The sequence below is a fragment of the Pistacia vera genome, unplaced genomic scaffold, assembly GCF_008641045.1.
Source record: "Pistacia vera cultivar Batoury unplaced genomic scaffold, PisVer_v2 Contig570, whole genome shotgun sequence".
NCBI lineage: Eukaryota > Viridiplantae > Streptophyta > Magnoliopsida > Sapindales > Anacardiaceae > Pistacia > Pistacia vera.
Window position 1 is genome coordinate 1,234,304 of NW_022196413.1, and position 11,876 is coordinate 1,246,179.

Below are 11,876 nucleotides of genomic sequence, written 5' to 3' on the forward strand. Positions count from 1 at the left end.
TATACAAATAACATTCCTAGGAGTACAAATACAGTCCACCAATCAAAATCACTATCCACCAGTAGTCTGCAGTAGGCCTATCTTCGACGAAAACCACAATTTCCCCTTGCCTATAGAAAATGTTCAATTTAGTAAGTATTTTTTAAGGTAACTATGACAAGAAAAAAATATGTATAATCATGAAACAAAAGCAAAAGGAATAAAAGTTTTACCTATGCATGCCTCCTACCACAGCCAAACCATGAACAGAATCCCAAAAACTTACAAGATAGAAAGGTTGATCTCCAAAGGTTGCTGCTATTCATAAAAATGACAAAGGAGGAGTAATTGAAGTTTAGTTAGTATAAATATAAAGTAATAACTAAATTTAATAAAAACAATATTCAATATAAGTATGTAACCTACTTTACATCCTTTCTTCACCCCATTCAATGTCCTGCTCCAATCACATCCACATAAGAGCATCTCCACCGTGTTGGGAGCCAACGATGATCGGTACGTGTCAATAACCCTACTGCCGGCGCTAAAAGCAGACTCAAAAGCAACCATAGTAATAGGAATGGCTAATATGTCACGAGCCATGGTAGACAAGATAGGGAACTTTGTTGAATTAGCTTTCCACCAGGTCAAAGCATCAAACGTTGTAGCGTCCCCAACACATTTATGGCATCCCTCTCCTAGGTAACAGTTTAACTCTAATTTCGTTGGTTCAACCGTCTCAACCACATCCAGAAACTCACTAAAATCATCCTAATCATCCGCCATCTTTGTCGTTGCCCCTGACCCCTTACCAACCTCCTGAAATGCACCCGCTGTAGATGCAAAAGCGCGGGCAGTTGTCAATGCTTTACTGGCATCAACATACTCCCTATATACCTCATACAAGGCATCTCGAACAACATCCATATTTGCCCGCGATTCAGGCTGAGGATACATCTTAGGGAACGCCCATTCAATTACCCTCATCTTCAGTCTAGGGTCCAAAATAGCAGCCACACCCATCAATAGATTACATTCTCCCCAATATTTGTCAAACTTTTCTTTCATTTTCCAAATCATGGTCTGTATAAACACATCTCCATCCTGACTCTTACTATCCAACATAATTTTTATTGTACAAACTTGTTTTAGAAACAAGCTTGATGTCAGATAATCACTCCCCGATATCAAATTCGACGCACTACTAAACACCTTCAAAATAGAACAAATTTTCTCAACTTTGTCCCAATCCTCCTCCTTGGGACAATAATGATAACTCAAATCCCTCTCCTTCAAACAAGGGAAAACACGCCAAAATTTCATTGCCGTTGTCAACATATCATATGTTGAATTCCATCGCATTTTGCAATCAAGAATAAGCTTGCGAAATGGCAATCGGCGCTGCTGAACAATCTCTGCAAACACCTTTAGTCTACTCTCCGATGAATTGATAAACGCCATGGTATCATGGATGTCCTCAATAATGTGTCTAATCTGATAAAGACCATTTTGAAGAACCAGGTTCAAGATATGTGCACAACACCTCACATGAAACATCTTGCCCCCACATATGAGCTTCCCCGTAGCTTGGAAATTATCTTTCAACACTTTTACTGCAACATCATTGCTTGAAGCATTATCCACTGATATCGTGTGGACCTTAGCTTCAATTCCCCAGTCCATCAAAAACTTGAAAATTACATCAGCAATGGCAACACCAGAACGGTGAGGAGGGAAATGAATAAAGTTTAATACCCGTCTATTAAACTTCCAATTAATTATCATTAATCCAATGCCCAGTCAAAACCATGTATTCCATCCTCTGGTTGCCTAAATGCCATAGATTTGTGGTCAGACTTATCTTCCTAACACCCTTCAATAGGGTCAGCAACTTCTGCCTCTCACTTTCAAACACTCTCATACAATCATTCTTACAAGTATTACGGGATATCGGAGTCCATTTAGGAATCCCGTACTTCATCATATTGTTCAACCCCTCTTCCTCCACAATAGAAAATGGATGCTCATGCATCAGCACCCAATGTGCAATAAACTCCCTCATCTTCAGCATACTGAATTGACCCCGTAGAGTAGGCAGGACATTAGAACCACCCTGAGAATTGGAAGGGGGGAAATTTATTTGTTGTTGCCTCAAGTGAGTTGTTCTCTTCGCAAACCTTTTCAAATGTCTGTTGAATTGTGTTGTGCTTCCACTAGCAGTCATTTTCAACTTTGTTTTACAATGAATGCACTCTCCCTTCCTTATACCACCAGGGAGAACCACCTCCGTAAATTCTGACCACACAACTGATGTCTTCGCTCTCTTCTTCCTATCTAGTGGACTGTCATTCTCAACATTTTCGGGGCTACTCACACTTTGCTTGGTACCACCTATGCTTCCATAAATGTTACATCGACGACTGCTCTTACCGTAACACAATTGTCGATGTCATCCAATGTAGGGGTGCTTGAGGAACTGTCTCTCGATGCCACACCTACAATTGAAAAATGAATTAACCACTATCGTTAGACAATATCATAAAGTTAAAATAATATATAATTGACATAATATATATTCATTTTACAAAAAAAAAAAAAATCTGTTATATTTTTAATGGGTTAGAATTATACTTTGGAGTCCAAACACTTGTTCATACCTAATTCTCCTTTTCCATGTTGAAATAGGAGTAAGGTAAATTACCTAGTTGACCCTAATTGAATTAAAAACAACTCAAGTAAAACTGGAAAAATAACCTGGACAAGAAATCTTTATTCCTAATGGCAACATCCAACAAAAAATCCTAGTACTTAGAGTCCTAACACATGCTCTATTCTTGTAGTAAAAAGACAGCTTAAAAAGGGTTGTCATTTGATTCAAAAATGCAAACCCCAACCTTCCTTCTAAACCTACAGATTTTGTTTCAAAATTTTATCCAATCTCTATTATTAGAACCAGGCAAATAACTTTTGAAAAGCATTAAACTAATTTCATATGCTTAAGAAATCATTTTGTTACAAAGTCTAATCAATAACACCACAACCATTCACAAATTATTCAACCTTCTTAAGTTCTTGGAGAAGAAGGAAACATAATACATGCGCCTTTAGAGGCATAAAATGGATGCTGATGATTTTGAGTTATTAACAATGATTGGGAAGGGGGCATTTGGGGAGGTATTTTCTTATGAAATGTAACATTTTATGATCTCTTTTTTTAGTCCTTTATTAAGAAAAAAAAAAAAAAAAAAATTGTAACTGTATGTTAGCTTCTTGTCCTTCAAATTGAGGTCCTTCTCTGCAGTTGTTGGTATTTTTCACAGAGCTCTCACCTTAATCAATACTTGTATTGTTGTAATTCTCCGTTCTATAGTTCTTGGTTATTATATTTATCTTGTTGAATTATGACAGCCTTTATGTAGTTGTTGGTTCATTCTTTTCACATCTGATCTTCAAAGAATCTTGTTTGATGTTTGTAGTCTTAGCAATTTTCTAATTGTCTCTGACATTAGAATATTGAGAATGTGAGGCTTGTCTATGAGTTTCCACTTATGATTCCACATTTTACACAAACTGGGCATACGACCACATAGAATCACTATCAAGGGGGAAAAAAACTTCAAACACAATCCAACAAAAATTATTGATATATCAAAATATCGTTATGTTGTTTCCTAATGCTGTATCCTTTCCTAAAGAATTCTAAAACAAAATTTCATGTTGTTCTGGCTTCCGTAAAACTAGAAACTGATCCAACTAGGCTAATAAACAAAAACCTAAAGCTTTACCAAGGGGTGCATTTGCATCAAAAATAAATATAAATGAGTAAATAAATTCTCCCACAATTTTTTATCCTTAGCAACAGAGACAACACATCGTCATCTTCTCCAAACACACGACAAAGCCAATACAAATACTTAACCAACACAGAATATCACCACTCCAAATTACCTAAACTTTCATTTAATGAGGCTTTCATGTCTCCAAATAACCTCAAAATACAAATATCAAAACAATAAATCATTCCCATTTTGCACATTTTCTCCCCATAACAAAAAACCCTAGAAACAAAAACTCCTCAAAGCCCCACAAATCAAATCCCCTCGATGCAAATAACTTGGACAAGAAATCTTTATTCCTAATGGCAACAATTTTAACGGCACAGAGTAAAGACAATTAGGGATGGCAACGGGGCACAGCAAACAAACCTGGAAGTTTCAGAGTGTCGGGCCTCCTTTTCCGGTCACTAAGATTGGAGATGGCGACGAAGATTACCGATTTCAGAGTGTCTGGTTCGCGATTTGGGATTTGGGGGTCTTTGTTTGCGATTTGGGATTTAGGGCAACTAGGATTGGGAATTGAAATTGACGCTCTATTTTGGTGTATCGTGTTATTTCAAATTTGCACTTTTGGGGGAAAACTGTCATTTTTTAAAACTTTTTTCACTGGAAAATATTAGTTTAATACCTAATAGTTTAAAAAATCACTAAAGCACCCTGCGAAGTGTACAGTGCTTACTCGAGCCGGACCAGGCTCGCGAGCCCATGAGCCGAGCTTCACTTTGTTCGAACTCGACTCGGTTAATAAACCGAGTTCAAGTCGAGTCGAGTCGAACCAAGCCTTATCGAGCCGAGCTCTAAACGAGCTTTTACCAAGCTGAGCCGAGCCGGCTTGGCTCGTTTACAGTCCTACCCACACCAGCCCACTCAACCAAATCCACATCAGCCCACACAAACAAGCCCACAAACCGAAATGGGTCAAACTTTTCAGTTTCCATTCCAACTCATACCCACCCCTCAACAGTGGCTAGAACCTAGCAACGTTTTGTATACACCGCCATCAGATGGACCAGATTTGGTTCTGGTCAAACAACCTTTCACTGGATAAAAAAACTACATGATTTGGTCACGATATTTCCGAAGAGCATTGATAATAAAGGATAAGGATGAATTTCTTGACAGAATGGTGCCACCGCTAGAAGAACCACAACTCAAAAGCAGTGGATCAAGTGTAATACACTTGTTCGATCCTGGCTAAGCAACTCTCTAACCTAGGATGTTGTCGTCGGACTCCCACCGACAGAAATCATCGAACAGATGTGGGCCAACATCAAAGAGATGTATGGCCAACTGGATCTCACAAAACGCTTCACACTTTGGCAAAATCTTGCCAAAGTAAAGCAACATAACACCTTTGTCACACAATATTTCAACAAGCTATTGGCTCTATGGAACGAGCTCGATGCCGTTGAAGACCCCTTACATGGGCCACCAGAAACAATCATACAATTTTAGAAGATCAAAGAAAGGGATTGAGTGATCCACTTTCTAATGGGGCTAAATGAGAGTTTTCTCTCTTTTTGAATACAGATGCTCAAAAAATCATCGCCGCCAACACTACGACGTCTCTTCCAACTCGTCATTTAGGACGGGCATCAACTGTTGCCCACGATGGAATCACCACGCCTTGATAATTCCACTGCCTTTGCAGCCAACAGATCCTGCCAAGAGGTTCAATCGGAGCCTATGAAGTTTAAGAGAAATGAAAGAGACTCTAAGCGACTAGGGTTTCATTTGAAGGGAAATGAAAAAAATGACAATTTATGTAATGTCATCAATGGTCTAGATCAAGTCAGCTCAGCCAACGGTCCATAGCAAGTCAACCATTTATTCTCATCCAATGGTCCACATTTTAGGTAGTTTCAAACGACATCCAACGGCCATAGATTGACTAGATCAGGTTAAAATAAATTATACTGTGATTATTGTAAATGGCGCAATACAATTGTGAAAATTGTTGGGAGTTACATGGCCGTCCTAAGGACAAATTTGGAATTCAATGGCAAATAATGTGACAACCAATCCGAGGAATGACATGTCACTGCCTATGATCAATTCCGAACAAATGACATAATTACTCCAGTTGTTGAATCACTCCCAAACCAACAATGCTTCCGCCACATACGCAAGTACATCTTTTATCTTTAGTAATTCAGTTTCCAAAGATGTTTGGATAATTGACTCTGGTGCCAGTGATCACATTGTTTGTCACCCTAGGTTCTTCACTACTCACACACAACCAAATTCCCAATTTCTGTTTGTATGCCAATTGGCAATAACACTGCTGCCACACATGTCAGTACTGTCCACATAAATAAAAAATTAATTATGAAAAATGTCCTTTTAGTTCCTACATTCAACTTTAATCTCATTTTAGTGTCCAAACTCTGTCTCAATAATAATTGCACATTGCAATTTCTCCCTAATATGTGCCTCTTTCAAGACCATTTGGCTGGCAGACCGATGGGCTTGGGTAAAGCTCATCACGGCCTATACTACCTGGAGCCCTTTTTTGATTCCCTTGCCCCAAATAAAGAGTTTCTTAATTGTATTACACAAAATAAAAATTACCTTTGTAATACAAATATTAATAAAAACTCATTTATTTTTCATCAATGGTTGGGTCATAGTGTTTCCATACCTGTCCCTAACTGTTTAATATGTCCTATTGCCAAACAAGCCAGTGTAAAATTCCTCACCAACATGTCATCCACAAACACGTCCTTTGCCTCGATTTACATTGATATTTGGGAACCTCATCCCATTCCCAATCATGACGGATTGAGGTATTTCCTAACCATAGTTGATGACTTTTCTCGAGTAATGTGGATATTTCTCATGCACTCAAAATCTCAAGCCTTTTCCCATATCCAAAACTATTTGTCTATGGTCCAAACACAATTTCACAAATGGGTTCAAAGGGTTCGTACTGACAATGCCTTAAATTTTTTCAACAATCAATGTTCCTCGCTTTTCCTTTGCAATGAGATTCTTTATGAGAGTTCCTGCACCTATACCCCACAATAGAATGGAATTGTTGAACGTAAACACAGAAATCTTCTAGAAGTAGCCCAAGCCCTTAAACACCAAGCCCATGTACCTGTAACCTTTTGGGGCGACTGTGTGATCACTGCCACTTATCTAGTCAATCATACGCTAACACGGGTCCTTGGTGGAAAAACACCCTATGAGTTACTATTTGGGAAGAAACCCAACAACTCCCACTTGCGGGTTTTCGGATGCCTCTTCTATTCCACCACAGTTGGTCCTTGTGAAAAATTTGACCCACGAGCTACCAAATGCATCTTTATGGGTTATCCAATGCTAAAGAAGGGGTATAGGCTATATGATCCCAAGCAACAGAAATTCCTGATTAGTCAGGATGTCATTTTTTATGAAGACACCTTCCCTTTTACTACTATAGAAAAAGATTCTTCTTCAAGCTTGCTCACACCCACACAAGCTCTACCTAATCTTGAACCAGTGAACGAGACTCCTCTGACAATAGTTCCCATCCTAGACACATAGTTACCATCAACAACAGACAACACAATCAATGTACCTCTTACCACATCAAAAAACACTAACATTGGACCAAGCTCTGACACAAGTCCCTCCAGTTTTGAAAGTCCTTCAATCGATGGTTGCATCATTGAATCTCCGCCCATTCCACGACCTGAACCCCTCAGACACTCCTCTCAGACTTCCAAGCCACCAGTATGGACTTCAAACTACATTTGCTCCAACACAACAGGTATCCCATAACCCACATCTGATTATGTCAGTTTTAACCATTTGTCTTCAGCACATAGGGCATGTATGAGTAAGATTTCAGTAGACCGTGAACCCACATCATACTCTGACGCTATCCAACATCCACAATGGTGTCTTGCTATGGAAGCAGAACTCAATGCTCTAGTTTCAAATCAAACATGGGATTTGGTTCCTTGACCTAATCATAGACGACCAATTGGCTGCAAATGGGTGTACAAGATCAAACATCGCTCTGATGGATCAATAGAGCGCTATAAAGCTTGTCTTGTCGCCAAAGGCTTCACTCAGTGAGAAGGTTTCGATAATCAAGAAACCTTTTCTCTGGTTGCCAAACATGTCACTGTTCGAGCCTTTGTTTCTATGGCCTCCCAATGAGACTGGAACATCCACCAAGTGGATGTCCATAATGCCTTTCTTCATGGAGATCTTGAGGAAGAGATATATATGGACCTTCCACCTGGCCTACGCAATCGAGGATCGTGTATGCAGATTGTGGAAGTCCTTGAATAGTCTGAAACAAGCATCTCAGCAATGGAATGCAAAATCCACTGGAGCCCTTATTGACATAGGCTTCACTCAGTCGAAACATGATTATGCTCTTTTTACTCGACATGAAGGTGACTCTTTCATCAGTTTAATAGTATATGTCGATGACATACTTATTACAAGAAACAATGTAAGGGCCATCAAAACATTGAAAGAGCAATTACACAAGTCATTTCCATATCAAAGATCTGGGAGCACCTAAGTATTTCTTGGGAATTGAAATATCAAGATCCTTAATGGGCATCTCTCTCAGTCAGAGGAAATATGTGTTAGAACTCATCTCAGATTCAAGATTATCTGGCTGTAAACCAAGCATTATTCCTGTGGAACAGAATACAAAATTTACTGCTCAAGACTCAGAAACAGATCATCTCTTAGAAGACAGTTTGAGTTATCAACGTCTTGTAGGTCGACTCATTTACCTAATAATGACACGACCTGACATATGCTACGCAGTCCAGATTCTCAGTCAATTTATGCATGCTCCAAAGGAATCTCATATAGAGGCAACAATTAAAGTTATCAAGTACTTAAAAGGATGCATAGGGCTAAGGCTTCTCTTGTCTCGAGAAAAGGATTTAAGTCTCACAGCATATTGCGATTCAGATTGGGGATCATGTCCTATGACCAAAAGATCGCTTACTGGGTTCTGCATTAAACTGGGAGGGTCGCTAATATCCTGGAAAACAAAAAAAAGTCAACAATTTCCCTTTCATCAGCAAAGGCAGAATACAAAGCCATGACCAAGACTATGTGTAAGATCACCTGGATTTTGGGTTGTTAAAAGATCTTGACATTCAAGTAGGGAGGCCAATCAAGCTATACTGTGACAACAAAGCAGAAAATGACATTGCGGCTAACCCAGTTTTCCACGAAAGGACAAAGCACATAGAAATCGACTGCCGTTTCATTCAAGACAATATATAAAAAGGGATGATTAAAACTGAGCACATTCGAACCATAGATCAATCGGCTGATGTCTTCACAAAACCCTTAAGTTCCAAACAACATTCACATCTCTTAAGCAAGCTCAGAGTTTATGACGTATACAAACCTTCAGCTTGAGGGGGAGTGTTGACATGTTAAGAATGTTAATAATTATTATTAGACATGATTGTGCTTAATTACAGTGATTGAGCATGGCTTAGACTACTCCCTAATTGAAGGGATCACTACATTACTGTTGATTGGTATTTTCCTTACACAATTTACATTTTCTGTATATATTGATGTAAATCTATACAAATATACTTTTTTCTCAATTCTTTCTCTTCTCTCAGCATTCTCTGGCAGCATAGCTGCTTCTCTTGCCACCTTCTCACAGTCCAAAAAAATAAAAAAAGATCACGATAGACTTTATTTCAAGTATTATGGAGTACTGTTTTATACATAGGTGGTGATATTATAATTTAATTTTGTTGACATGCTCTGATAATCATCCATTTTAAGACAATCAAATAGTTAAAATAACAAGTGAAGGTATATTTATTCTAATGTCAACTCACATATATAGTTAATAATTGAATTACACAAAAAACATTCTTTAATGAAATTGATAATCATAAATGCTCACAAATGAAAATACTTTTCATTACATATACTGAAAACATAATACAGTATGTCCTAATTACTAATTAAATATTCAAGCTAACTCCATCGACATGCGACACTTGAAATTCCGGTTCAGACTCCCATATGAAAATGATAAACAAAGTATTATTACCATGGATGTCTTTATAAAAAAAAATTATGATTAGTTAATAACTATTATCGAAGTCTTATGAAATAGACATTAACATAATACTAATAGGGATCAACTTAATTAATACAGTTTTCCATTAATCTCTACAGTGATTATATATACAATAAACGAGAATATCAGCTTAATTTATTACAATCCATATACAAATAACTAATCCTCTTACTATCTTCTTTTGATGTCGTGAAGTAGAAGCCGAACGGGAACTTGGTTGATCATCTTCTGCATCATCTGATTTTCTTTTTAAGTGACAAAGAACACAAGGCTTCTGCACAAGTCAAAAATGAAAATTATTATTATTTTAAAAAAAAGATGCTCGTTATCTTGTGGTTGTGTTATTTGGCAGATGACATGAGGAAGAAATATTTATTTTTATATTAAAAAAGTTATGAATAGAAAAATATAAACATTGAATGGCAGTGACTTGGTTATTGGTCAAAGTCTTGGTAAGAAGCTTGGGTTGGGAAAATTATTTGGGAAGGTGTTGTTGGAGACTCGGAACATACAACTGCTTCTGCTAAGTGTGTGAGATCTACAGAATGAGCAAAAAATGTTGTAACCATTATTTTGATAAATGCAGTTCAGAGTTTCGAACTGAACTTTACAATGAAGAATAACTCTCTTTTATATGAAAGAGAAGAGAATTGAAACTACACCGTTTTTAGTGAAAGAGGATTTTACAGCTAATTTACAACTTTGCCCTTTCTTACTCTTTGGTCAACATCTCCCCTCAATTGAGACTGGGGTATCAATTTTTCCTTGCCTTTCTAGTCATCATTTCTCTTCAAGAGCAGGGGCACTTCTTTCATGGCTTGTTACAGCTTCAATGCTGAAATTGAAAGCTTGATACAGTTTCAATTTTCCTTGCCTTTCTAGTCATCATTTCTCTTCAAGAGCAGGGGCACTTTTTTCACGACTTGTTACAGCTTCAATGCTGAAATTGAAAGCTTGATACAGTTTTAGTTTCAAAGGAAATTGCTGAAATTGCTAAACTATTAGTGTTGAAGTTGCTTGGTTGCTGCAGTTGCTGCAGTCTAATCTCCATTCTCTGCACAATTAGTTCCAACAAATCTCCATAAATCTGTAAACTTAGAATCACACCCAGTTACTTTGTAAACTTAGAACCACATCAACTGCAGAAGTCTTCCAATCTGAAACTGCACACTCTACTGCTCCAAACTGAAACTACATACGCCTTCAACTACATAATTTCCATAAGCTATATACAAATTATCATAAACTGCATTGGCTCAAGCTGGAACTGTAGATTCTATTTTCAACAGTCTAAAACAACCACAATACTGCTCAACACTCCATTTTTCACACAAAGGTCAACTCAAAACGACAGCATATTGACTTTACAGCTTCAACACTTCATTAAACTACAATATTCACCAAACTGACACTGCATTTTTCATAACTGCATTTCAGACTTTACAGCTTCAGAACTAACTGCATTTTCATAACTGCATTTCAGACTTTACAACTTCAACATTTCATTAGCTCAAGTTTTCTCAACACTTTACAAACTACAATATTCACCAAACTGAAACTGTTGTAGAATCTGTTTCAACAGACTAAACAAACTGCATATCCTGTTTTCTTAACCCTTTGCAAACTACAATATTTACTAAACTGCAATATTCTCCAAACTGAAACTACATACACCTCCAACTGCATAATTGTCATAAGTTGTTTATAAATACAAGCTGTCATAAACTACATTAGCTCAAGTTTTCTCAACACTTCACAAACTACAATATTCACCAAACTGAAACTGTTGCAGAATCTCTTTCAACAGACCAAACAACCATAAACTGCATATCCTGTTTCCTCAATACTTCACAAACTACAGTATTTACACAAACTGCCAGTTTTCTCAATACTTCACAAACTGCAGTATTCACACAAACACCTGCATATCCAGTTTTCTCAATACTTCACAAACTGCAGTATTCACACAACCACCTGCATATCCAGTT

At 37.6% G+C, this 11,876-nt stretch overlaps 1 protein-coding gene across 1 annotated transcript; it reads right to left on the reverse strand.

Moving 5' to 3' along the window:
- Positions 1-750: 750 nt before the first annotated feature.
- LOC116108934 (zinc finger BED domain-containing protein RICESLEEPER 2-like) lies at positions 751-1,662 on the reverse strand. Its single transcript, XM_031395170.1, has one exon. The coding sequence runs from the start codon at positions 1,660-1,662 to the stop codon at positions 751-753; it is 912 nt and encodes a 303-aa protein (XP_031251030.1).
- Between the last annotated feature and the right edge of the window lie 10,214 nt (positions 1,663-11,876).